We start from the raw sequence: 23,983 nt of genomic DNA, 5'->3' as shown, positions 1-23,983 counted from the left end.
GTGGGAGATTATCTAAGACCAAGGCTTGAAGGGGAACAACACACAGACAAATGAAGGAGAGAGTGTGAGGAGGTGAGGGCAGAAAGCAGACCAAACTGGTAAGAAGAGAGGAAAAGAGACTTCAAATGAAAGGCCAGGGAAAAGCACTTACTTCAAGTCCAAGGAGATAAATTAATTCTACTCTGTGCTTAAAAGTTTTTGAGTTATAAGATATTTTCTAACAAAGATTTGGATGGGATGAGAGGGAAGAGCTACAAATAAGAGAACATTAGAAGAAAACACATAAAGGCTGAGAACCAGTTATAGAAAAAACTTAAACATGAAACAGGCATTTAAATCAACAAGTGGGCTTTTTTTTTTTAATATATACAATATACACAAGAACTACGATCCCTTGGACAATTCGCTTTAATTTCGTGGTCGAGTCACTCACTGTATTTGCATATTTTGTGGTCGAGTCACTCACTGTATTTGCATATTATCTCACATCCTTGCTGCTCCTCCCAGCACTACTACAGCTTGCACGTTTTGACAAGCAGCTGACCCCCCATCCCCACACCCACCCAGGGAGTAAGGGGAAAGCCCCCAGCTGTGCATTCTGCCATGTGAATCCACTGGTAAAACTGAATCTTAGAGAGACAGACCCCATTTCCTAACATTCTCAAAATCCACAAGTTACCACAGGTAACTGAGAACGTGTCAATTTTATGTTATTATTTCAACTAAGATTTTAACATTAGTGCTAAATATAATTTCTAAAAGTTTGTTTTCAGAAGTTTCTTAGTAAAACAGCTAACATTTTACGAATCTTAATTTAGAACAATCCTGTATTTTCACAACCTTATTATGTAACCTCGTCATTTTAAATTCAATTTCTAAAATCTCCCCAATTTTAGAAGAAAAGTACCAACTATTCAAAATATGGTAAAATAACTGGTTTTTTAAACTGATTTTTAAAATGACCATGTGTCAATTTTCATCAACATACGAATTCTGAAACAGTACTCACATTTTAGATTGCCCATCAGGAAATATAAATCTTACATTAACAGACTGTGATCTTTCTAGACATGAAAATGCCAACTATCTAAAGATGAAAATAATATGTCAAAAGAAATTTCACTAAAACCAAATTCTTAACTGAATAGGTTAACCTTCTCAGTAAAATGTAAAATTACCTGTAATAAACCCACCTAACAAATGAATTTGAGGTTTTCTGCACCACTGCGTCCCTCTAACCAAGTCTCTCAATAAGGGTTGCTTCCAGCAGACAGGTCAGAGTCCAAAGCTATCTTCCAGGTTAAAAGGCAAAATCACCAAGTACTAATGACCACAAGCGTTAAGAATCAGATTTATAGCTGGAAGCGGGTTCAGACAGAGATATATGTTACATTTTGTGGGTCACAGAAACTCTGAGAATCTCACAAAATTAAATGTAGGTGTTCCGTCTGACGTGAGGACTGGAGGAGCCGCTGCTGGGGGAAAGGAACCGGACAGCAGTGTTCTGTGACACTCAGGCAGACCCGCGCAGTCAAATACCCACTAAACCTTCACACACTCCTCCGGACTTCCACACTGGTAAAAAAAAAAAAAATCTCTTTTCCAGAAATACATCTATTGCAAAAACTCTGTTCTCTTTCTCCAAAAATCTAAAATGTGAGTTCACCAACACAGAAAATTATTCTACCAACAGCAATGCCACTCAGGACATGTGAATCCTGCAACATGTCTGGGACAGTCAGCACACGTGTGTGGGTGACAGTCATGTGAGTGCACCACATGCATAAAGATTCTCTCGCCCTTATTTCAAGATGTTAGAGAAAACCAGTCAGCCTCCACCAGACAACTCTTGCCTCACTTCCCTTAAACCAAAGCTCACTTGTTGAAGGAGGTCACAGGCAGCCAGCTACTTCACTAGTCTTCCAGTATAGTCTATATAGATATATTATCTATCTATCTATATACAGATACACTACATCCAGTATAGTCTATATAGGATAGGTCTTCTACTAGTCTTCTAGTACATTCATGCCCCATACTTACACATCAAAATGCCTATTTTATTACAAATCCAGTTTCCTCTCCTGTATGTTATAGTTAGGGCATATATTAATATTTTCAACTATGTACGTTGGTAGGTAATTCCTACATGAATTTCATCTCAGAATGCAAAACTGGGCACTACAAAATATAAAATGTTAAAATGGGATACTGTGTCAAATAAGGTTAAAAACTACTGCATTCTATCAATACTCTCCAGCTTTACTAATATCCCGAGCAATGCTTAGGTGTTTAAACTGTTTAGAAAAACATGTAAATGGTCACCGTAAAAAAGAGGAGTTAGCTGTGCAGGGAAAGAAGGAGGGCTCTGCTGAAGCCAAGTTCCGTTTCCGAGCCTGGGCCGTGAGTGCACGGCTATTGACTCTCTGATAATTCTATCAACTGCACATGGTTTTTCTTTTATGAAAAACAGTAAAGGTTTTTTGGTTTTGTGTTTTTAAGAAACGATGACTCTTGGTATAACCTTAAAAAAAACTGAAAAAAACCTGTGAAAAGCACTTCTGATAAAAAAGTGGAACATTTGAAGCAAACTATATAGGAAGTAAACACTCATGCTTTGAGAATTTCTAAAACAATCCCTGTAAATGAGAGAAATCCAGCCATGTGTCCATCATAAATGTTTAGTTTAACATTTAGAAACACAATTACTACCAACAGTCCATTTAAGATTACTTGGTAGTAAACTAATCACCAACCACAGATATCATCTGGTATTCCCTACTTGAGAGATGAAATTTCACTGTTTACAAGTAAAAATATTCCATATAATTCCACACAATACAGATTACATTTAAACTTTTACCGAAAAGAAACAAAACAAAATTTTATTAAAAGTCTACCTTTTCATCACAGAGGCTGCCCTCCTCTCTTCTCCTCTTAAGCAGCCAGGCCACTTCGGGTCACCAGGTACTCCGCCCTAACTCTACCCGTTATCATTCCCCGTAAACCAGCATCCTAGCCTCAGCCCCAAACTGACAGAAATGTAACATACTTCCATGTGGGCTCAGTGTTAAAGTCTGGAAAAACTTGCCCCTTCACACTTCAGAAATATCTTGGGGCCACTCACCTGGAAGGCTGTCCTGAGGGAGATCGGCCTGACTCCTTTACCTAAAAATGTATTCCAGGCACGAAACACTGGGTATCTAAAATTTAGAGCAATTATTTCCTTTTAAATGGTTCTCCAAACCATCCAATCTTAAAAGGAACCCAACTAAGCTAAAAACAGAACCACTCTGACTAAACAAATCTTTAAAATGGTTATCATCTATCCATATTTTGACGTAAATTGCTGTTAAAAGTTTTCTTTAAATGCCAGGCTTTGTTTACTTACAAAGAAAACTGACTTGGGGGGGAAGGAGACAGAATAGTCGCCTTTTCTCCCAGCATTTTGAAGAATTTCAGAAAAATGAAAATAACTCAACTGTAAATAGTCATATATGCATCACCTAGACTCTACAACTGACACTCCGCTGTTACTTTAAGACCTAGCAACTTCCCTAGCCATCTGTGTCCACCCATCTTATCTTCTTGCATTCCAAGGTTTAACTGAAAATTCCCGAACACCTCAGCATGTATACTAACTTGAATTCAATAGTGTTTGCTTACTGACAAGAGAATCAAATGTTATTTCAGGATAAGTGGTCCTGAATACAGCACAGAGCATTACAGAAATATAAAAGGTCTCTGGGATTCGGCTCCAGAATAAACGGCTGTGTGCATAAACGTTACCCCGCGAAGGCTGGGGCATCCTTTAGACCAAGGACTCAGAGGCCTGCTGGCAGACCAGTCTCCATGGGTGCTGGCATTTCTGCAGCTTGGCCAGTGCAGGCCCTGAGGGCTTTCACCCAGACAGTCTTTCCAAGGATGTACAGCAGAGTCAACAGCCCCGGAAGACGGTACCTCCTCCCCAGGAGAGTAGGCTTCTCTATTATCCAGCGTGATAAAGCTCAGGTCTTCCTCTGGAAAAAGGTCAGGCAGGTTTCTCTGCAGCCCATCATGAAAGATTCAGGGCCCTACGCTCAAAGTTTCTCAGCTATGACACAAATCCACCAGGTGGGCAGCACCCGCCTACACTGAAGCCCTGTGTGTCACCCCATGGAATGAAGGGCAAAGGAAACCAACACAACTATGAAGATGCTGCCTGCAGTGCCCTGACCATCACACACCCTGGTCTCTAAACCCAGGGAGTCCCATGCCTTCCACAGCACCCACAACACTGAAGCAGACTCAATGTCCTGAAATGATCACAGCAGCTTTCACAATCTAGCCTTTATTGGACACTCACCAAGTATCAAGAACTCTGCATGAATTATGTCATCTAACCCTAATAACAAGCCATGAGGCTGATATTTTTTATTACTTATTATTCTCATTTTACAGATGAGTCAACTGTGACTCAGACATGAGAACACTTGTCCAAGGTCAGACAAGCACAGAACCGTGCAAGTGGGAAATCAAAGCAGGTCTGTCTCCAGAGCCTGAATTCTCATAAATTCTCTATATATTCTACGTGAACTACCTGGCTGTATTTATTTCCTAATTCATAAGCCATTCTAGGCCAACTTCTGCAGCATTAAGTCATGAAACTGCAGTCAAATCAGTAATACAGGAAAAAGATTTTTAATGGTTACTGTATTTCCCTTGGTTCCATGGGAAAAAATTTCCAGAAATAAGTTTCAAACACCAAGAAAACAGTTTTTCTCTTTTGCACCAAAGAATGCCCCAAATCATGAAGCTACCTAACTTTATTTACCTTTACTCCATTTTCCCCCAAACACACTGAAATCTCAGACCTGAGAGAATGTGAGCTCTGTGAAGACTGGTCTCATGTGCAGCTTGCCGCCAGCTGCTAGGACAATCCCTGGCACAGCAGGTACTGAATAAATGTCATCATACAAGCATTAGTGTAAAAACAAACAGAGGACCACTTCAGAAAACAAAATGAATCAATTCAAGATGGTTTATAGTTATATCTTTTTATAAGGTTTCATTATTACAAAAGTATGAACACTGAGATTAATACAAAAGCTAAACTTCACTATTTTATTTAAACATACCACCCTTATGGCAGAAAGCAAGAACTAAAGAGCCTCTTGATGAAAGTGAAAGAGGAGAGTGAAAAAGCTGGCTTAAAACTCAACATTCAGAAAACTAAGATCATGGCATCCGGTCCCATCACTTCATGGCAAATAGATGGGGAAACAATGGAAACAGTGAGAGACTTTATTTTCTTGGGCTCCAAAATCACTGTAGATGGCGGCAGCCATGAAATTAAAAGACGCTTGCTCCTTAGAAGAAAAGCTATGACCAACCTAGACAGCATATTAAAAAGCAGAGACATTACTTTGCCAACAAAGGTCCGTCTAGGCAAAGCTATGGTTTTTGCAGCAGTCATGTATGGATGTGAGAGTTGGACTATAAAGAAAGCTGAGCACCAAAGAATTGATGCTTTTGAACTGTGGTGTGGGAGAAGACTCTTGAGAGTCCCTTGGACTGCAAGGAGATCCAACCAGTCCATCCTAAAGGAAATCAGTCCTGAATATTCATTGGAAGGACTGATGCTGAAGCTGAAACTCCCAACACTTTGGCCACCTGATGGGAAGAACCGACTCACTCGAAAAGACCCTGATGCTGGGAAAGATGGAAGGAGGGAGAAGGGGACGACAGAGGATGAGATGGTTGGATGGCATCACCGACTCAACGGACATGAGTTTGAGTAAGCTCCAGGAGTTGGTGATGGACAGGGAAGCCTGGAGTGCTGCAGTCCATGAGGTCACAAAGAGACGGACACGACTGAGCAACTGAACTGCAATGAACTATTTAAGAGAGTCTTTGATTTCTTAAACTGTTTCACTGCCCTTGTTTATCCACATTATATAATCAGCAAAGAACTTCAGAATGCATCATGAAAAATCTCCAAAATCCACTTAAGTTTGTAGTGTGTGGTCATTTCTAGGGGCTTGAAGTCAGGGTTACAAGTGACCAGCAGGCAAGAACCATGTCGTTTCTTTACCTGGCAGCACTTTCAGTTAACTTAGCAGTGTTCTGAGCACACGGTCAAGTACTCATCCATCACCTGCCAGTGAAGAAGCATGGGCACCATGGTGAAGTCAAAGCGCTGACTCCCTGTGGGAGGCGGGATGGGGCGGGGGGGAGGGGGTCCACTATTGATGGAACACTGACCTGTGAAAAGTGTAATACAGCATGCTGAGTTAGAAGCTCCCGACCTAACACCATCAGTAAGGTGACGCACCTTGAGCAAATCGTGTCACTTCTCCAGCACAGCCTAACCTCCACTCTAGCTCAGCAGACAAACCCAGCTCCAATTCCTAAAATCCTCTAAGTCCTAAAACTACACGACATTTAGGAACAACTTTACTGCCTTAATTAGAAACACCTACTGCTCCACGGAAGCAGGGCAGACAATCCAACCTCAGATGATCACAGCCTTACGACATTCAGCATACAGCTACTAAACATTTTAGGAGTACTCTTTCTGACCTTCTGACGCACAGCCTGCTCACTATGACCAGAACAGTCTGTGACACGGTACCGAAAACGAGTTGGAGAGAATACATAACTGCACTGTCTTCACAAAGAAATGAAACAATTTGATTTGTAACATTTTTATATAAATTTTATGTCCTTCCACTGTGCAACATTATAAAGAAAAGTCAGATGTACACACATATAAAATTTAATGCTTGCAATCAAAATTAAACATTAAATGCGGAGGCTGCTTAAGTGAACACCTTCATTAAAACAGAAATAAGTGCTTCATATCTGAAGAGTTTAGACTACTTTTTCAAACATTAGGTAGGCAGAGTGGGAAAGAATAAAAGAGAAATGGATACTTTGGGGAGAACTTGAAATAAATGTTTTAGCACCACTTATAAATCTAAAGCTCTTGTTAGACTAGAAGCAAAGTAGTCATGAAAAAATTATCACGATACTATAAATTTTAAAAACATAAGCTATGAGTCATACATAGAAAAAACAGCCAACCGCTACCAGGTGTTATTAGGTGGCAGGATTGAGACTCTGCTTTATACTGCTCTATACTTTCTCAACCTTCAACATTAAGCGCTGACATAACAATCAGAAGGGATTTTTAAACACGAATTCATATTAGCTTAATTTATTCATAAAAGCTTTTATTTTTAAAGTCACGCTGGGGGTACTGAGAAGATACACAAAAACTATCTTTGGAAGATGTGGTTATTAAGATGTTTGGCAGTGGGAACCATACTCAGAAAACAAAACCAAGGAATCCATCTTCCCCTCTAAGCTATAAAAGTAAAATTTGTTCATGGAGAAAACAAACAGAAAACACACTCTGTGATGCAAAGATACTCTATACCTTCAAAGGTATACCAGTCACTCCAATTTATGTCGGATTATCCAAGCACCAAAATAAAATATATGTGTATTATATAAATACATATACGAATGTGTATATATGGACATATATAACTACAAAATAAAAGGCTTTCAAAATGTAGCCCATAAGAAACCTGTCAAATTATACTGTAAACTAGTACTTTAAAGTCCTCTCATATTAACAATTCTTTAACATATCTATTTTTAAAAATGGCAACTGAATTCAACCATATCCTTTAAAAGCTGAAATACAAATAACTAAACATCTCATTAATTTAAACATGACTTTTGAAAACAGTAATAAACTGAGGAAAATCCTGAAAGAGATGGGAATACCAGACCACCTGACCTGTCTCTTGAGAAACCTGTATGCAGGTCAGGAAGCAAGTTAGAACTGGACATGGAACAACAGACTGGTTCCAAATAGGAAAAGGAGTCCGTCAAGGCTGTATATTGTCACCCTGCTTGTTTAACTTATATGCAGAGTACATACATCATGAGAAATGCTGGGCTGGATGGAGCACAAGCTGGAATCAAGATTGCCGGGAGAAATATCAATAACCTCAGATATGCAGATGACACCACCCTTATGGCAGAAAGTGAAGAAGAACTAAAGTGCCTCTTGATGAAAGTCGAAGTGGAGAGTGAAAAAGTTGGCTTAAAGCTCAACATTCAGAAAACTAAGATAATGGCATCCGGTCCCATCACTTCATGGCAGATAGATGGGGAAACAGTGGCTGACTTTTATTTTTCTGGGCTCCAAAATCACTGCAGATGGTGACTGCAGTCATGAAATTAAAAGATGCTTATTCCTTGGAAAGAAAGTTATGACCAACCTAGACAGCATATTAAAAAGCAGAGACATTACTTTGTCAACAAAGGTCCGTCTAGTCAAGGCTATGGTTTTCCCAGTGGTCATGTATGGATGTGAGAGTTGGACGGTGAAGAAAGCTGAGCGCAGAAATATTGATGCTTTTGAACTGTGGTGTTGGAGAAGACTCTTGAGAGTCCCTTGGACTGCAAGGAGATCCAACCAGTCCATCCTAAAGGAGATCAGTCCTGGGTGTTCATTGGAAGGACTGATGTTGAAGCTGAAACTCCAATACTTTGGCCACCTGATGCGAAGAGCTGACTCACTGGAAAAGACCCTGATGCTGGGAAAGATTGAGGGCAGGAGGAGAAGGGGACGGGGGATGACATGGCGGGAAGGCATCATCGACTCAATGGACATGGGTTTGGGTGGACTCCGGGAGTTGGTGACGGACAGGGAGGCCTGGTGTGCTGCGGTTCACGGGGTCGCAAAGAGTCGGACACGACTGAGTGACTGAACTGAACTGACCAAATGCTGGCAGTATCTACCACAGTAAACACCCCAAATGCCAGAGAAAAGCAAACTATGGCATATTGATAACACAGCATCAAAGATGGCAGCTATAAAAATTTAAGACGCTGGTGATTATTTTTGTAAAGCAAAATATATGTCACAGTCATCAAGTTGAACATATTCTCATAAGCTTTGTAGTCTAATTTTATTTAAGCAAGGAGTTTTACTAGGAAGAATACAATCACACTTAAGACTTGGTTCTCAAGATGCAGTCAATCTTATGGTACAGGAAATGAAGTACAGCTGGCCTCACAAAAGGCTATCTCCAAGAGAAACCGCTACCTGGATCTAGGAGCTCTCTGCCACCTGCTCTCCCCTTCCTCTCAGCTAGCTGCTTCTGCTTGCACAGGCCCCCACTCCAGCCACTGTCTCCAAGCCTCTGCAACCTCAAAAGTCTGAAGTTTAAAGAGGAGACATCAAAATGTTGACTGTCAGCCATCCATACATACACGGCCCAGCCTGGGGGAGATGCCCACCACAAGACCAATGAGTCCAGCAGTCTGGACATAGAGGGAGGGCTCCTGTGAGCTTCCACACTGCTCTTAAATACCGTCTGTGGGCAGGGCCGATTCTCTGAGAAATAAACCCCCTCAACAATTTACCATGCTCCTCACCAGGGACCACCAACTGATGCTGACAGTAGGAGCTCAATCTGTCAGCTGTCACAGGATAATTATAATTTATAAATTAGATTCACTTTCAAACAAACATGTTTTCTACTTGTCTTCATATGCCTTAATTTTAACTGTTACTGGATGGTAACAGATTTGCTTCCTACTGACCTTACATAGTCACCTCATTGTAGGACAACTGAAACTTTTGATATAATCTCCCAAAGTGTCAAGTCTAATAACAAAATAATTTTTTCTCCTACTATGAAAAGCACTGAATGTTGACACAGAAATCTTTGAAAACACAGAAAAGTAAAAACAAAAGCATCCTAAAGTAGACCTAAGGACTGCTAACATCCTTTTCTTTCTGATCTTTTTGCTCACACATATTACCATAAATGCACTCATATTTATGCAACTTCTCACGGGCAGGATAAGCACGGGCAGGATAAGGTTGTCATCACCCATCAACTTAACATCACTAGAAGGGGGACAAGCAGCCATTATCACCTGAGGTGACACAATTCTATCTATGAAGTGTCTGTACCAAAAAAATACCGAAACCTGAATCTTTACGCCCTTAAATCCAACTCCAAACTTACAGGAAATACATACCAGAAATATCACAAGTGTGGGACACTCCACTGGACAACAACGGGGACTTTTCAACAAGTGAATGGTGTGATAAAAAGCAGGTAGAGGAGGCATTGCCAAAGATTAGGACGACCTGACCCCCAGCAACCAAAAATCAGGACTATGACTGGGAAGATTTCAACAGACAAGATACCAGATTATTAAAGAATCACTTTTGGTTTTATTAAGTGACAATGGTGTCGTGATTATGTAAAGAAAAAGCCTCTTTTTTTTAATTAGAAATGTAAGCTCAAACATTCAGGCTTGAGATGTTACCATAGCTAGAATTTGTTTAAAATACTGAAGTAATCCTACTCTCCCCCAAACAGTAAAATACTAATAATCATTAAATTTATGATTATATGAAGCTATTAAAGAGTACAGAGGTTCATTAAGTATACAGAAAGTTTTTTATGAATGTTTTGAAAGTTTTCATAAGGAATGTTTGAGTAATCTGAGTCACATTTTAAGCATAATAAACCTAGTAAACAAGCATTTGCAAAAATTACTAACCCTCCTTTTACATTTAATTTTTCTTAATCAAGAATTTTTCTTTAGTGGTCACACAAAATAATATTACATTTTGTGGTCTGTAAAGTTTAATAAACTGGCAAATATTATTTTCTTTTAAACCAATTTTTTATTAAGGAAAGCAAGATCCATGCTATATTAACCACTATATCCTCCGAAAGACAGGAGTTCACTGCAGGGTCAGTAAAGATAACAGAAGCAACAAGAAAACGAGTTAGCAAGCGCCTCTGAAAGCAATGATAAAGGGGTCCTTGCTAACAGACTCACCTCACAGACCATCTCCACATGGTTAAGGAAGTGTTTATTGAAAGGAAAAATAAAAGGTAACTATTACAATATAGAAAACAACAACAAAATTACCAATACTAACAATCACAAAATACCAAACTCAGAAGAACCTCATCAAGGTCTCCCAATTCTTATGTTCTTCCATTTCATAGAAAAATTGTGTTTCCTTTTTGCACTCAACCATCCTATGCATTCACAAACCTTTACAGCCAGACCACCACGGAGAAATCACCCACCCGTGCTTCTCACTTCACAAATGAAAAAAGTGAAGCATAATAGTCAACTCTTAACAAAATACCCTTTTCTGGAACTACAAAGCTCTGAAAACACTACCTGCAAAGGCAGATGAAGCATCTACTGAAAGATGCAAGGCTAAAACCATGATAATCATAAGACAGAGAGATGGTCTGAGCCTTATTGATGCGATCAACACTGACTGGGCAATCACCCCAGGCCAGATCTTGTTATCACGGATATAAAAATAAATGAGCATATCCTCAAGTGCTTCACAAATAGCTCGTGAGAGAAAAGTATGTAAACATCAGTATTGTGCCTTGTGGTGAGTGCTGTAATTGCCAGTGAGCAGCAACAAGGACAGGGGCATGAAAAAGGCAGCGGCCCGGGGCCTGGAGAGCCAGAGACAGCACCGGAGATAGGGCTCCTGGAGGGGAGACAGCCCTCCCAACAGGAGCAGACAACATTTGGAAAGAGCATGCAGAGGCCTGCAGCACTGACAGCGTTTGGAGAAACCGCTGCACACAAGCAAAGCTACAGCAGAGGAGAACTGAAGAGGTAGGCGTGCATCTGGGCTCCAGTAAGTGCATAACAGGAAAACACTGCAGGTTCTTCAACCAGGGAAGCAATGGGATCAGGTGTGCACTTTTCAAAGGGTAGTTCTTCCAGCATCCGTGAGGACGACACGCTGGAGGGAGGGGGACACAAGGGGAAAGGAGACCAGCCTGCTGACCGGTAGAGGAAAGAGAATCACCTGAAGCAAAGAAATGAGCCAAGTCCAGATCCCTCCCGAGTCAGGCACCTGGACCCCCAAATGCCCATGGGTTCCCTCCTCAAGTCCAGCTGGAGGACCTAAATGCAGCTACCCTATCTGAGGAGGTCAGGACCTTCCTGCAGGTACTCTCCCACGCCCCTGAATTCTGCCAGCATCTGCCAGCTCCTCTCTCCAGCTGTGCAGCCAGAGACCACAGTGTTGTCTGGGCACTCTCCCCTGTGCACACACCCAACAGACCCCACAAACTTCTCACCATTCCCACCACTGCCCCTCCAGCAGTCAGCACCTGCATGGACGGCAGCCACAGCCTGGGTCATCTCTAGCTCCCTCAACCACAAGTCCACACCTACGATCAGATTACAACACTCCTGTCAACACAAAAGTGGTATCAGCCCACTACCTACACACCTCTGCCTTCTCCCCACTGAAGATCAACAGTGGGTCAAGATAAAAACAGAACTACTAAGCCAACACCCATGCATCCTGGCTGACCCAGTGACTGGGGTACTGACCTCACAGACTCGTAAACACAGGAGAGGTTATTTAACACGTCGAACACCACACCCTCCTGCCTCAGGACCCTTGCACCTGCCGCTCCAGCAGTGTGCTCCTTTCCTCTTCACCCAGGTAACTTCCACTCACTCTTGGAATCTTAAGTCAACCTGTGGCAGCCTTCCCCAACCACATCAGAGACCCCTATTCCACGTTCTCACAGCACCACAGACTCTTCAAAGCTAATGTCTTCTGATGATCTGATTAGCTTCTATCTCTCCCATGACAATCACCTCATAAAAATAAAGATCCTCTTACTCGAAACTGTAGTTCCAACACTTATTCAACGTGCATCACATATAGTAGAAACTCAAATCTTTCTTATATAGCTGAATGAATTAAAACAAATGAATTGAGAAGCTGAGCTGCATTTAACAGGCGAGATTCAAGTTATCTCTTGGATGCAAAAATACAGATTTTAATTACTAGATGTGCACAGCATTTCTGGAATGAGTAATCAAGATGCCACAAAAAATAAATTAATAATACAGGAAAAGGAGTGGGCGTGCACTAAAAAGCACAGTTCAGGATATGCAGAGTTTGAGATGTCTGTCCATGTGTGCTGAGTCGAGTCCTACTCATTGTGACCCCCATGGACTGCAGCCCGCCAGGCTCCTCTGTCCATGGATCTCCCAGGCAAGAATACTGGAATGGGTTGCCATTTCCTTTTCCAGGGGGCCTGCGATCCAGGGATCGAACCCAGGTCTCCCTCATTGCAGGCAGATTCTTTACCACTGAGCCACCACCTGTGCTGTGCTTAGTCACTCAGTCATGTCCAACTCTCTGCAACCTCATGGGCCATAGCCCACCAGGTCCCTCTATCTATGGGGATTCTCCAGGCAAGAATACTGGAGTGGGTAGCCTATCCCTTCTCCAGAGGATCTTCCCAAACCAGGAATCAAACCAGAGTCTCCTGCATTGCAGGCAGTTTCTTTACCAGTTGAGCTACCAGGGAGCCACCTGAGCAACATTCAAATCCAGGATAGTCAAGAAGTAATCAGTATGTGGTAAAGAACCCACCTGCCAATGCAGGAGACAGAAAAGAGGCACAGGTTCAACCTCTGGGTTGGGAAGATCTCCTGGAGGGGAACATGGCAACCACTCTAGTATTTTGCCTGGAGAATTCCATGGACAGAGGAGTGTGGTGGGCTACAGTCCATAAGGTCTCGAAGAGTCAGACACAACTGAAACAACTTAACATGCATGCACCCACAATCAGTATGTACTCCAAAGCAGATCCCCGCCTCCACTGGCAACATGAGGAACTTCCCAACCTGGGATCAAACCCATGCCCCTTGCTGTAAAGCACAAAGTCTTAACCACTGTACCACTGAGGAATCCCCCAAAGCTGATTTTAACTCTGAACTCAACACAGATTTGGGTGTGTAGCAATGTGTGCAAAGAGTACGGAGGAGACAGAGAAGCTCTCAAAACAAGGAAGGCTGAACAAGGGAAGTTCAGAGTGAGGTAAGATTGAAACCAAATCAGAATCTCAAAAACATGAGCATTTAAGAAAAAACAGGTCACAAATGAGACAGCAAAGATGAAGGCTGAAGGACAACTGTGTCACAGGAGTCAGAAGAATCGAGTTATTAAAAAGCAAGCTGTCAACACTGGCAAGTGCCACAGAGAGGGCCAGGGAGAGAGAAAGCAGTGTGGTCACCACAGTGGCGATCGGAAGAGACCTGGAACTCCAACAGCTTTTCCAAGAAGCCTGACTGCAAAGGAAACAAAGCCCAGAACACGAGAGCCACGGGGAGCTGGGAGTCAAGGAAGTACAATATTTTGCTGGTTTGTTTGTTTTTAAAAGGAAAGACTTAGGTGTATGTGTTCTTATGTTTAAAGGAAGAAGCCAGTGCTTGAAAACGTGACAGAGAAAATACCTGACGGAACAAGGTCTGAGTCATGAGCGACCTTTACCTTAACCAGCAAAACCAGCAAAACCAGCAGAACCAACAAGCTTAGACACGAGAAGGGCTCTGCCTTCTCAGGGAAGTGTGGACGTGTGCCGACGAACAGGTGTTACAAGAGGGGACAGCACATCCCAGAGGGCGTGTACGCCACACTAAGAGTTACACACTCACCCAGTGGGCAGTCGAGAGCTCCCTGAAAACTGTTAAGGAAGACATGACATCCATGTCCAGGGTGTGGGGAATCACGCCAGGGGTCTGACATAACCACTGTGAAACATAAGCGAGCTGAAACTCCTACAACTGTGCCACAGACCAACCAGGAGGAGGCATATTCTCCATCATCCCTTTCTTCTTCCTGATGTGCTGCTATTCAAAGATGCTTTGTCTGAACATCACTGGTCCCTCGTCGCTCAGTTTTCTTTACTGATGCTATTACTATGGGCCATCTTCAATACAATGATTTTGGGCCTATTTTCCTTTCTCTGATCATGACTAGGAAGAATATATTCACAACTTATTTCAGCATTTTCTAAACTTTCTTCTTCAAACTCTCCTCCAAAACGAACACATTGGAAAAATAAAATATTGTCTAATACAAAGGAAAAATTTTTACAAGAGTAAATAAACACTCCAAAGACCGCCCCCCCCCGCAAAAAGTCACACATGTAATACCAAATTTCACATCTGAATTCTAGGTCAAATTACTGCCAAAGCTTAAAAATCAGAATTTAAAAATATCTACATATTTTTCTTTATTAATGCAACAAAAAAACTACTTCAGAGTTCATGACATTATAAAAGTACTTTCATATAAACAATTGTATAAAACAAACAATAAACTAGAATAAAATATTAAAGTATGTAGAAAATGTATTAAACTGTTATTTGCTTCTCCAAAATTGTGCAAAGTGCCAATAATTCATAGCAAGATGACTTTATTATGCATGTAACAGAAAATGCACCATACACTCTCAGAATGGTTAAATAACTCATTCTTGGAGAAACTACCTTAATTAAATGTAAAGTTAAAATAATTCAAATAAGTCTACCAGAAGATGACATTTTGCAAAAATATCCTTTAACAGACTTCTACTTCAACTAAAAACTACAGATGATTTAAAGTAGAGTTGAAAGATTTTTTTCACACCATCATCAAAATTAGCATGGAGAGAATTGCAGATTCCAAATGAGTCTCCTCACTTAATGCTGAACTGGTCTTTGGAATACAGAGAGGTTTCCATCAACAACTTATTTACCTCTGACTAAATGAATAACTTTTAAGAAGGAAGGAATCAAATGACACCAAATGTAGCCTCCCAATTCATCCTACCCTCTGCTTTCCCAATCCACGCCATCCCCTACTCTTAAACAGAACCACACAGCACACCCTGGGTACCTAAGCACAAGCCAACCTTTTCTCCCATCAGGAAAGGAGCAAACCATTCCCATGACCTGCCCTCCTGCTTCCCCATTTGAAAGCAAGCCAATAGTGGTGTTGGAGAAGACTCTTCAGAGTCCTTTGGACTTCTAGCAGATCAAACCGGTCAATCCTAAAGAAAATCAACCCTGAATATCCATTGGAAAGACTGATGTTGATGCTGAAGCTCCAATACTTTGGCCACCTGATGCGAAGAGCCAACTCACTGGAAAAGATCCTGATGTTGGGAAAAACTGAAGGCAAAAAGAAGGGGGTGGCAGAGGATGAGATGGTTAAATAGCATCACCCAACAATGGCCATGAATCTGAGCAAATTCTGGGAGACAGTGCAGGACAGTGGAGTCTGATGTGCTACAGTACAGTCCATGGGTTCACAGAGTCGTACAGGACTTTGCAACTGAACAACTCCTCCTCAAACAAGTGGGGAGGAAGGAAGGAGGGGCTTCTTTTCCTCTTACTTGTTTTGCCTCTGTTACAGCATCTGCGTGCCTCTTCCGTCTGGGAGTTCAAGCACTAAGAAAAAACATGTTTTACTCCTTAAACTACAAACTAACTGTGGGTCTTTTCTCCACCTTGCTTAGCACTGAATCCCCAAATATAAGCTGATGTTTGTTGAATAAATTACTCATTGTTGAATACTCTTCATCAAATATATAGACATGGTACAAAGCTTTCAACAGTGTTTGCTAAGTAAATGGCCCAATTGAATATGTGTCCCTATAAACTTTTCCTTTTTTTAAAAAAAGTCAACTAATGTCCAAACTTTAATAGGCCTTGTGAATTACTTTCATCCATAACACAACAATCTGTTCTGTAATCATAGCTAGTAATTCAATTCCTAAAATAAGCATCTGGCAAGTCTTTGGGTCGGGGTTTTGGTTGTTGCTTTAACTTGCCTCTTTGCTATTATTAGCCTCTTACTACTGAAACGGTAAAGAATCCAACGAAGATTTCCACGGTAAAAAAAATTCACCTGCAATTCAGGAGACTAAGACACGCAATTCGATCCCTGGGTGGGGAAGATCCCCTGGAAAAGGAAATGACAACCCACGCCAGTTATTTCGGCCTGGAGAATCCCATGGACAGATGAGCCTGGCGGGCTACAGTCCATGGGGTCAGCAAAGAGACGGAGGCGACTGAGCCAGTAGCATGTCATTGAAACATAAAGACTTCTCTAAGAAGAAACTGGCCAACTCTGTTAATACTTCTTGACCTAAAACTAGTTTTAACGGCGTCCAAGTCCATAATGGCAACACACACAGATTAATAAGGAGAGAAAACTTCCTCTGTAAAATCAGCCTCCCCCAAAATAAGTGCAAAACACTTAAATTCTCACAAGAACTACCGACCATAAAGGTTTACATTAAATTCTTCCATTCTCAGATAACAGCTACAGAGTTAGGTGTCACCTTAATTCTGGTATTCATCGTACCCCTAGGTGTTTTACTTCCCCCTTTCAGCGAAAACTATGTAAACTCACGTCGCGCCCATAAACTTGCTACAATAAAATGCACTTAAGGAGCCTCTCTAAATATTTCGTGGAGTTGTCTTAAAACCTAATCCTCACCTAACACGCGGCTCACTGATATTTCCATTCAAAGAAATTCGCAAACGCACTGAAGAGCTTGCAAAATACAGGCTTTATACAACAATCCTCTCATAGCGGCAGAATACAACATCTTGAAGCTCCTAAAACTATTTAAAACGTGTCCTACGGAAACTAAGGTGTTTCCTTTCGCACTCCATTTCTTTCGGTTTGATTCTCTAAAGCACTGGAGAGGCCTCAGTCCCAAGCCCGTGTGCTCGTTGGGCTTCGAAATGAAGGACGAGTCACGGGCTCCGCAAGCTCCCCGCGCCCGCAGCATCCCCAGCAAGAACCCCCAGGAAGAACCCCCGAGTCGCTCCAGCGGCCCCCGGGTCCCCCCGCAGGTGACGCCCCGCGTAGGTGTCGCCTGGCAAGGAGAACGTCCGGCCGCCTCCGGCCCGCTGACACAAAGCCCGGGCCGCGCCCGCGTCAGGGCGACGACCGCCCAGCCCGCCCCGCGGCCCGGGCCCGCCGCCCACGCCCGGACCCCGCCCCGGCCCGCGGGCCAAGGATGAGGCCTCCGCCGCAGCGAGGCGCCCGCGGGCCGCAAGATGGCGGCGGGAGGCGGGCGGGGCGCGCGCGCCCGAGCGGGCGGGGCCGGGCCGGGCGCGGGCGGCGGGGGAGGAGGCCCACCGGGCGCGGCTGCCACCCCCGCCCGCCGCTCCCGCAGGCCGCCCCTGCCCACCTTTGAATTTGAGGTCTGTGGGCGGGTCGAGGACCAGGATCTGCTCGTGCTTCGCCATAGCCCCGGAGGCGGACGCCATCGGAGACAGCGCAGAGCGGGGGCGCGCCCGCGGCGGGTCGCTGGCTGCGGGCGGGGGGCGGCGGCGGCGGCGGCGCGGGTCGGCCCGGCTCGACGCGGGGCCAGCGCTCGGCTCCCGAACCCGACACCCGCCGCTCTGTCGGCGACTCGCTGGACCACTCGCCGGTCCGCAGCTCCGGGTCTCACAACTGACTCAACCCCACACCAGCCGCCGCGGCCACGCGCACTGCGATCCTCGGCGCCCCACGTGACGCCTCTGCGTGCTTACGTGCGCGCCCCTGCGGCCGCGCGGCCTCGCGCCCGGCCCGCCCTCCACGCCGCCAGGCGCGACCGGCTGCTGCGCCTGCGCGCCCCTGGCCCGCCGCGCTCTGAGCCTAGCCCATCTGTCAAGAGAGCGGGCGTGGACGGGGCGGAGCTCAGCTCCCTGGCACTGACGCGGCGCGCACCGCAGAGCGGGAGGGCGCAGTCCTCGGTCACGCTTAGTTGCAGTTACGAGACTGGACTGGAAAACCCGCTATGGCAGCCCATCGCCATCTCCCAAGCGGGAATGCCAAATAGCAGAAGTAGGACGGGCTCGTGGACTACAACTCCCAGCATGCTCCGCACGGGGCGAGGTCTCCAGCCGGACCGGTCCTCCTGCGGCGCTGCGTGGTGCTTGCTGGGAGTTGTAGTAACGGCTGAGCGCGGGCGGGAAGGAGAAGGGTCGGTTGGAGGCTGGGGTGAGGCTTGCCAACACTCATTTTGGTTCCCAAAGGATGTCTCATATGCCCTGAAAAAAGAAAAACAACTTTTGGAGACCGCCCCGAGGTTCCCCGGTTAGAAGTATAGAAGCTTCTCAGAGGAAACGTGCCAGGATCTGTCTGTGTGCTCCCTCCCTAATTCTATCTATCCCTCCGTCGGTACAGCTGTGGTTCTCCAGTCCAGGCTCTCTGGCTTCCCGAATTCTCTTCCGTGATACAAAAGCCCATGAGGAAACACACGTCCTCTAACGAGCAGACGCGTCGTTGGGGACCTGATGAGGCACGCGTTATCAAACTGGAAATAAAAGTCAGAATCTACAGTGTTTGTTGCTCTGTCTCGTCCTCAGTTTTGATTGATAACGATGAGCCCAAACCAAAACAGTTGTCACGTTCACGTGTTGGCAGCGAATTCCACCTGCAGCATTTAAGGTAGCCTGTAGTAAACTGAGCCGAAAGAGAAAAAATGCCAGCAGCAGAGTTGCTGACCAGTCTTTAACGGATCGCCAGGGTAGTCGGGGACAGGAACATAAAACAAACGAGTGTGCTGTAAATCAACCGTCATGATGTTGCTCGACTTCAAATCCCTGGGAAGCACCGCGAAACAAAGCTCAAATTGATGCTGCCGCGGTGGAGGAGGAGCCCAGTTGGTCTAGAAAACAAACCAGACAAATGGGACAGTGGCCTAGCCGTGGACACAGAGTCCACGTCCTCACTGCAGTCCAGGCATCGGAGGCCACTTGGGAGCAGCTCTCCGGAATAGCTAACCTAGCATGCGCACTAGGCTGTAGGCTGTGCCCAAGGAGAGCAGTGTACCTTCAGCAGGATGCCAGAGCTTAATTTGTTTGAAATGCGTGCGTCCTCAGTCCTGTCGACTCCCTGCGACCCCATGGACTGTAGCCCGCCAAGCCACCCTGTCCAGGGGATTCTCCAGGCAAGAATACTGGAGTGGGTTGCCATTTCCTTCTCCAGGGGGCTCTTCTGGACCCAGGGATGGAAACCACGTCATCTGCCTTGGCAGGCAGATTCTTTACCACGGAGCCAATTGTTTGAAAAGTATCTTCTAAATCTACCTATCCTTTGATTTTCTTCTATTCACAAAATTATTTTGAAATATCAATTCTCTTTAAAGGAAAATACAGAAAATCTGTTCAAGAGGCTTTAAGATTTAAAAACAAAATAGTTGAGGTTGACAATCTCCCCATGGTATGTGGTCCCATATATGTTTAGTCGTGAACTGACGACCCTTAAACTATCACAAAGTCAAGTTCCTTTTCAGCTTGCTGCAGAACTCTAATCCAAGTTAGCCTGGCCGACTGGCCCCTCCATGACTAGGTGAACACTTGTCTCCCAGCAAGCTGACTGGGAACCCCAGGTAGCAGACCCAGTATGCTGAAGGATTTGCCAATTTCCCTGCTGTGGGGCAGGTTGGCTTATTCACCGAGAGTTCAGGAGGAAGCCGGAAATGGATATATTCCAGTTTGCACATCTGTATCATTCAGAAACCTCTGCCTATTTCAGTCATCGCCTCTGCAATCAACTGATTTTCTCTTTGCAGTATAGCTTCAAAAATGGAATAGAGTCTAAACCCATAAGAATCTACATATCTGGTAGTCTAAGAATACATGAAACTTCTTTGAAAGAATTCTTCTATTACTGGTTTAGAGCACTGGACTGTGAATGACTCAGAGTCCCCCCGAATCACTTACCCCTCATTCAACAGTGCACTGTTTAAGTGCTTTGTGCTTTATTTTTGTTTTTCAGTTGTTTTTGCCGCACAGTGTGTGGGATCTTAGTTCCCTGACCAGAGATTGAACCACACCGCCTGCATTGGAAGCACCCAGTCTTAACCACTGGACCACCAGAGAAGTCTTGTTTGTGCTTTGGTGTTTTTTAATACCTTTCTTCTTACACTTCGAAGAACTTTACAAACATCACACACTATTCAGAACAACCTCATAACAGTTGGCAAGTGTTACTTTTGTTGTTAAATATGGAAATTAAAACATAGGTGAGAGCATCTCATGTTAGTTAATAGACCTAACCTGGAGGGGAGGAATTGCCCAGTTTTCTCTTCTGTGCATTTTCGCTCTTCCCAAAGCCACAATAAAATGACACTCGAAAGTGATTAAGGCAACACTTGTTTTAAGTGTAATTGACTTCTATTGTTTCTACATTGACACACAGCTTCCCGATGATCCCTTAAGGTAATAGCCAAAAATATACTCAAGCATATTTTTTAACTCCCAAGTTTTCAGGTGTCCAAGAGATACAAAGTCCTCCAATATTACTTCAACCCACTTGAATCATGAGTAATACTCACCTTTGTACAGATTATCTCTTAGGAGTTTGCCAAGAATAAAAAAAAACCAACACCACCAATTTCCTGTACAAATGATGACAAAGTACAATTGTTTTCTCCATCTTTAAATATGTTAACCTTTACTATAGAGATGCTCTATAATTATGAATTTATGGACAATTCTCTGCATAATTTATTTCAGTAAACATTTAAATGAGCATATCTTCAACAGATACTGAGGCAATAAAGTGTATAGAGTACAGGCTGGGTTCAAGTTCCGTCGTCTGCTGTGTGGTCCTACCAACTGACTTCACCTCTCTGTGCCTGTTCTTCATTTGTAAATTGGAAAGAATAACAAAAGCTCTATCCGAGGTTTCGGAGAAGGCAATGGCACCCCACTCCAGTACTCTTGCCTGGAAAATCCCATGGACGGAGGAGCCTGGTAGGCTACAGTTCATGGGGTCGCTAAGAGTCGGACACGACTGAGCGACTTCACTTTCACTTTTCCTTTTCATGCACTGGAGAAGGAAATGGCAACACACTCCATATTCTTGCCTGGAGAATCCCAGGGACGGTGGAGCCTGGTGGGCTGCCGTCTATGGGGTCGCACAGAGTCGGACACGACTGAAGCGACTTAGCAGCAGCAGCAGCAGCAGCATCCGAGGTTTGTTGTGAGAATCACATGAGTTAATACTTTATCAGTGTTAAATTACTGCCTTGCCCAGCACGGGGTGAGTATTCAGGGGTGAGCCAGTAGACATGGCCTCTGCCCTTCCATCTGAAGAGGACAGACAAGCGTGAAATAGCTCCTTTGCAGCTAGGATTCTGTTCTCGGCATCAGTTCAATCAGTCAGTTAGGCTCCTGGGATATTTGAAAGTGAGAAGGAGGCCAGCTCTCTGCCCCTGTCTGTTTTCTGAGGAGGCAGCAGGGAGCCTTGACGCTTTCTGCAGCAGCGCTCCAGTGCCCAGACTCTGGCTTTCTGGTCTCCAGAGGCAGTAAGTAGTGCAGGGTCAGCAGAGGCAGCGGCTCCTGTTTGAGTGCAGATTCCAGCTCGCCAGGTCAGAGGTTGGACCTGCAGCCTCGTAGGCGGCAGCTGCCCTGGAGAGCCTGCCCCTCCCCCACGTTGTGTAAGCACCTAATTGCGCTGCTTCCTGCCTGTGATAATAGTAGAGGCTGCGGAGAGGGAGGTGTCAAGGAAGCCAGGAGTGGACCAAGAAAGGTGAGAGGTGTAGAAATCTCCTGAGTGGTCTTATAAGGCAAAGACGGGGGACCATCCACCTAAGGGTGTAAAAGGGGGCGCTGGAGTAAAATGGGAATGGAACACAGTCACTGCGCACGAGGGACTCTTTCTAAAACACTCAGATATGATGGAGAGTGAGAACCACCTGAAACAAGCACAAGGTCAGGAAGCACCCCAGGGAAGCAATGATGAAAGTGTGGGTATGTTGGGGGTACTCCTTGTAGCGTATTTTTCAGACATCTCTGAGAAATAGAGATTCCAAGAGAAGGCAGGTGGAAGCTTCACCAGATAAAATCAATGCTGGAAGAAGAGTTAGGAATAAAAAATGTATCCCGGGATACATTTCAGTCACTCAGCCGTGTCCAACTCTTTGGGACACCATGGACTATAGCCCGCCAGGCTCTTCTGTCCATGGGATTCTCCAGCAAGAACACTGGAGTAGGTTGCATTTCTTCCTCCAGGGGTCTTCCTGACCCAGGGATCAAACCTGCATCTCCTGCATTGGCAGGCAGATTCTTTACCGCTGTGCCACCTGGGAAGCCCCTTGTATGACTATGGAAAGCAGTTAAAACTACAAGGAATAATCTTTGTTTATGAGAAACAATTTAAAGAATGTTTTCTCAATCTTCTATTCTGTAAAAGCAATATGTGATTATTGTAACAAGTGACATAACCCAAGAAGCACATGAATAAGAAGCTTCCTCTTGAATCTTGCAATTGTCACCGCACTTCAGGTGACCAGTGTAACTGTCTGGGTTGTGTGCCACTCCCCAAATTTATCCAGACTTAGAAAAATATGGCTAGTTTGTTTGGGGGTTTTTAAAATAAGAATTCTTATAAAATACATAAAAACATATCCAGTTGCTTTATTCACCTGACAGTTTAGTATGGATATCTAATCAGGTCAATTGGCAAAGATCTAACTCAGTCTTTTAATAGCTGAATCCACAGAATAGATAACCCTACTATGGTACCTGCTCTATTGACTATGCCAAAGCCTTTGACTGTGTGGATCACAATAAACTGTGGAAAATTCTGAAAGAGATGGGAATACCAGACCATCTGACCTGTCTCTTGAGAAACCTGTATGCAGGTCAGGAAGCAACAGTTAGAACTGGACATGGAACAACAGACTGGTTCCAAATAGGAAAAGGAGTCCATCAAGGCTGTATATTGTCACCCTGCTTATTTAACTTCTATGCAGAGTACACCATGAGAAACGCTGGGCTGGAAGAAACACAAGCTGGAATCAAGATTGCCGGGAGAAATATCAATAACCTCAGATATGCGGATGACACCACCCTTACGGCAGAAAGTGAAGAAGAACTAAAGAGCCTCTTGATGAAGGTGAAGGAGGAGAGTGAAAAAGTTGGCTTAAAGCTCAACGTTCAGAAAACTAAGATCATGGCATCTGGTCCCATCACTCCATGGGAGATAGATGGGGAAACAGTGGAAACAGTGTCAGACTTTACTTTTTTGGGCTCCAGAATCACTGCTGATGGTGACTGCAGCCATGAAATTAAAAGACGCTTACTCCTTGGAAGGAAGGTTATGGCC

At 44.1% G+C, this 23,983-nt stretch overlaps 1 protein-coding gene and 1 long non-coding RNA gene across 3 annotated transcripts in view; both read right to left on the bottom strand.

The window, feature by feature from the left end:
* VAPA (VAMP associated protein A) overlaps positions 1–18,376 on the bottom strand; it is a 36,519-nt gene extending 18,143 nt beyond the window's left edge. For both annotated transcript variants that reach the window (XM_081561664.1, XM_081561665.1), the window contains exon 1: positions 18,069–18,376. In XM_081561664.1, coding sequence (XP_081417790.1) covers positions 18,069–18,147 — 79 coding nt within the window. In that variant the 5' untranslated portion in view covers positions 18,148–18,376. The remainder of the gene's footprint in view (positions 1–18,068) is intronic.
* Positions 1,194–17,791, bottom strand: LOC145534356 (uncharacterized). Its single transcript, XR_014074491.1, has 3 exons — positions 17,366–17,791; positions 3,128–3,203; positions 1,194–1,358 (listed from the first exon to the last, which is right to left on the bottom strand). It is a non-coding gene; the product is annotated as an uncharacterized LOC145534356 (long non-coding RNA).
* Positions 18,377–23,983: the final 5,607 nt, after the last annotated feature.

This window comes from Giraffa tippelskirchi, chromosome 14 (assembly GCF_054371585.1).
Source record: "Giraffa tippelskirchi isolate mGirTip1 chromosome 14, T2T-mGirTip1v1.2.pri, whole genome shotgun sequence".
Taxonomy (NCBI): domain Eukaryota; kingdom Metazoa; phylum Chordata; class Mammalia; order Artiodactyla; family Giraffidae; genus Giraffa; species Giraffa tippelskirchi.
This window is presented reverse-complemented; position numbering and strand designations above follow the sequence as displayed.